General features: G+C 44.2%; 1 protein-coding gene across 1 annotated transcript in view; it reads right to left on the bottom strand.

Annotated features, from left to right (window-relative positions):
* The window catches only part of LOC119592744, a gene marked incomplete in the record, with an annotated part of 11,657 nt that overhangs the window by 2,378 nt on the left and 7,721 nt on the right, over nucleotides 1-1,558 (bottom strand). Inside the window, 3 exon segments of the mRNA XM_037941678.1 lie at nucleotides 1-159; nucleotides 683-819; nucleotides 1,220-1,414. Coding sequence (XP_037797606.1) covers nucleotides 1-159; nucleotides 683-819; nucleotides 1,220-1,357 — 434 coding nt within the window.

Raw genomic sequence — 1,558 nt, 5'->3', positions numbered from 1 at the left:
CCCGGGATCCTTAGCGATGAGGATGACGAAGAGGAGGATGAGGAAGGTATTTCTGTTGAGTGCTCACGAATTTCTGCTGTAGACTTGATAACCCCTTGAGTTGCCCCAGCTGGCAGCTGCAGCCCTTGGGCCTCCAGCTGGAATGACCAACTGTGCGCCCTGTGGAAGGGGATGGTTCTGCTTTAAGTCATCTTACCATTGCATGGACAGAAAATGGGCTAATATCACAAAAGCAGCAAGAAGAGCCAAGCTGATAGGAAGGATATAAAGGGGTTTATAATGGCGGATTTGTTACAAAGAATAAAACAATAACCAATAAAAAAATTAAATAAAATTAATAAAAATTCAGAATGAGGCAAGGAGGCAAATGGTTCATAAGGCTAGAAGGCAAAACTGAAATAAAAAGAGCAGAAAGAATAACAACAAAAAAGGACACAAAATCCCAGAATAAAGATGGAACAGTAAACAGAAGAAGAGAGAAAACACATTAAAGACAGATCAGAACAGTGATAGCGAATGAGCAAGACAGTAAGAGAGAAAGAGAAAGACCAAGAGCAAGACATAATGAGGAAACAAACAGGACCAAGAGATGACAGAAGAGGAAAGAAAGAGAAAAACAGAGACTGCCAACAAGGGAGCAAGCAAGCGAGCAGGACAGAATGAGAGCCAGAAGCCCCCTTACCTTTTCCTGAGAGGGAGACTTTTCTGCGTGAGGGGAGACTTGGGGCTGGTAGTGGTGATGGCCGCAAACTCAGGGATCATTGCCTCCGGCTCCAGCGTGCGCTTGCTCAGGTCTAAGGGGGGTGGCACTGGGCGCATCTGGAAGGAAGATTCGACAAAAGTTGGATTATTACAGAAAGTGGATAAGGAGAAATAACAGCATTACTTCAAAATTGGTTTATAACTGGCCTTTTAAAATCTAAAGTGGACCACTTGAGGTGGTTTTATTTTGAAAAAATGGATTATTGATAGTAAAAAATATTCCAAAAAATAACAGTCAAGGATGAAGACGACATCATTGCACAAGCTAATTAATAATCCATTTTTTAAAAATATGTGCCTGCAACAGTAGCACTGTAGTTCATCAAAACAAAAAAGTGGTTGATAAAAAAGTAATAAAATATATGCATAATATCATGATCACTATTATGACAATTCCTCTAATTAACAGCAAAACCGGCATTCCCTCCCCCCCATCCCGACACCCAGCCCCTCATACCTTCCGCTTGACGCTGAGGTCCCTGGGCTCCTCGGGGGACGGCGAGTGGGAGGGGTGGTGGTGGAGGGGATCAGCATCCATGCTGGCTCCCAGATCGGGCGACATGCGCTCCTCCTCATCCGTCATGCTCATGCTCATTGTGGTGGCACCGAGGGTGGCGGAGAGAAGGGGGACAGGGCGGAGTGGTAATGCGCTCTGTATGGGAGGGAGGAAAGGAGAGAAAGAAATAATTAGCAAGGGGAGTTACAAGGAACTAGGCTTCAAAAAGTGATACTGATATGATGGATTCATAACAGGTCATCTTTTTTACAATCCACAAATCTGCAAGAACATGTGAGC

This window comes from Penaeus monodon, chromosome 30, assembly GCF_015228065.2.
Source record: "Penaeus monodon isolate SGIC_2016 chromosome 30, NSTDA_Pmon_1, whole genome shotgun sequence".
In the NCBI taxonomy this organism is placed as follows: Eukaryota; Metazoa; Arthropoda; class Malacostraca; order Decapoda; family Penaeidae; genus Penaeus; species Penaeus monodon.
This window is presented reverse-complemented; position numbering and strand designations above follow the sequence as displayed.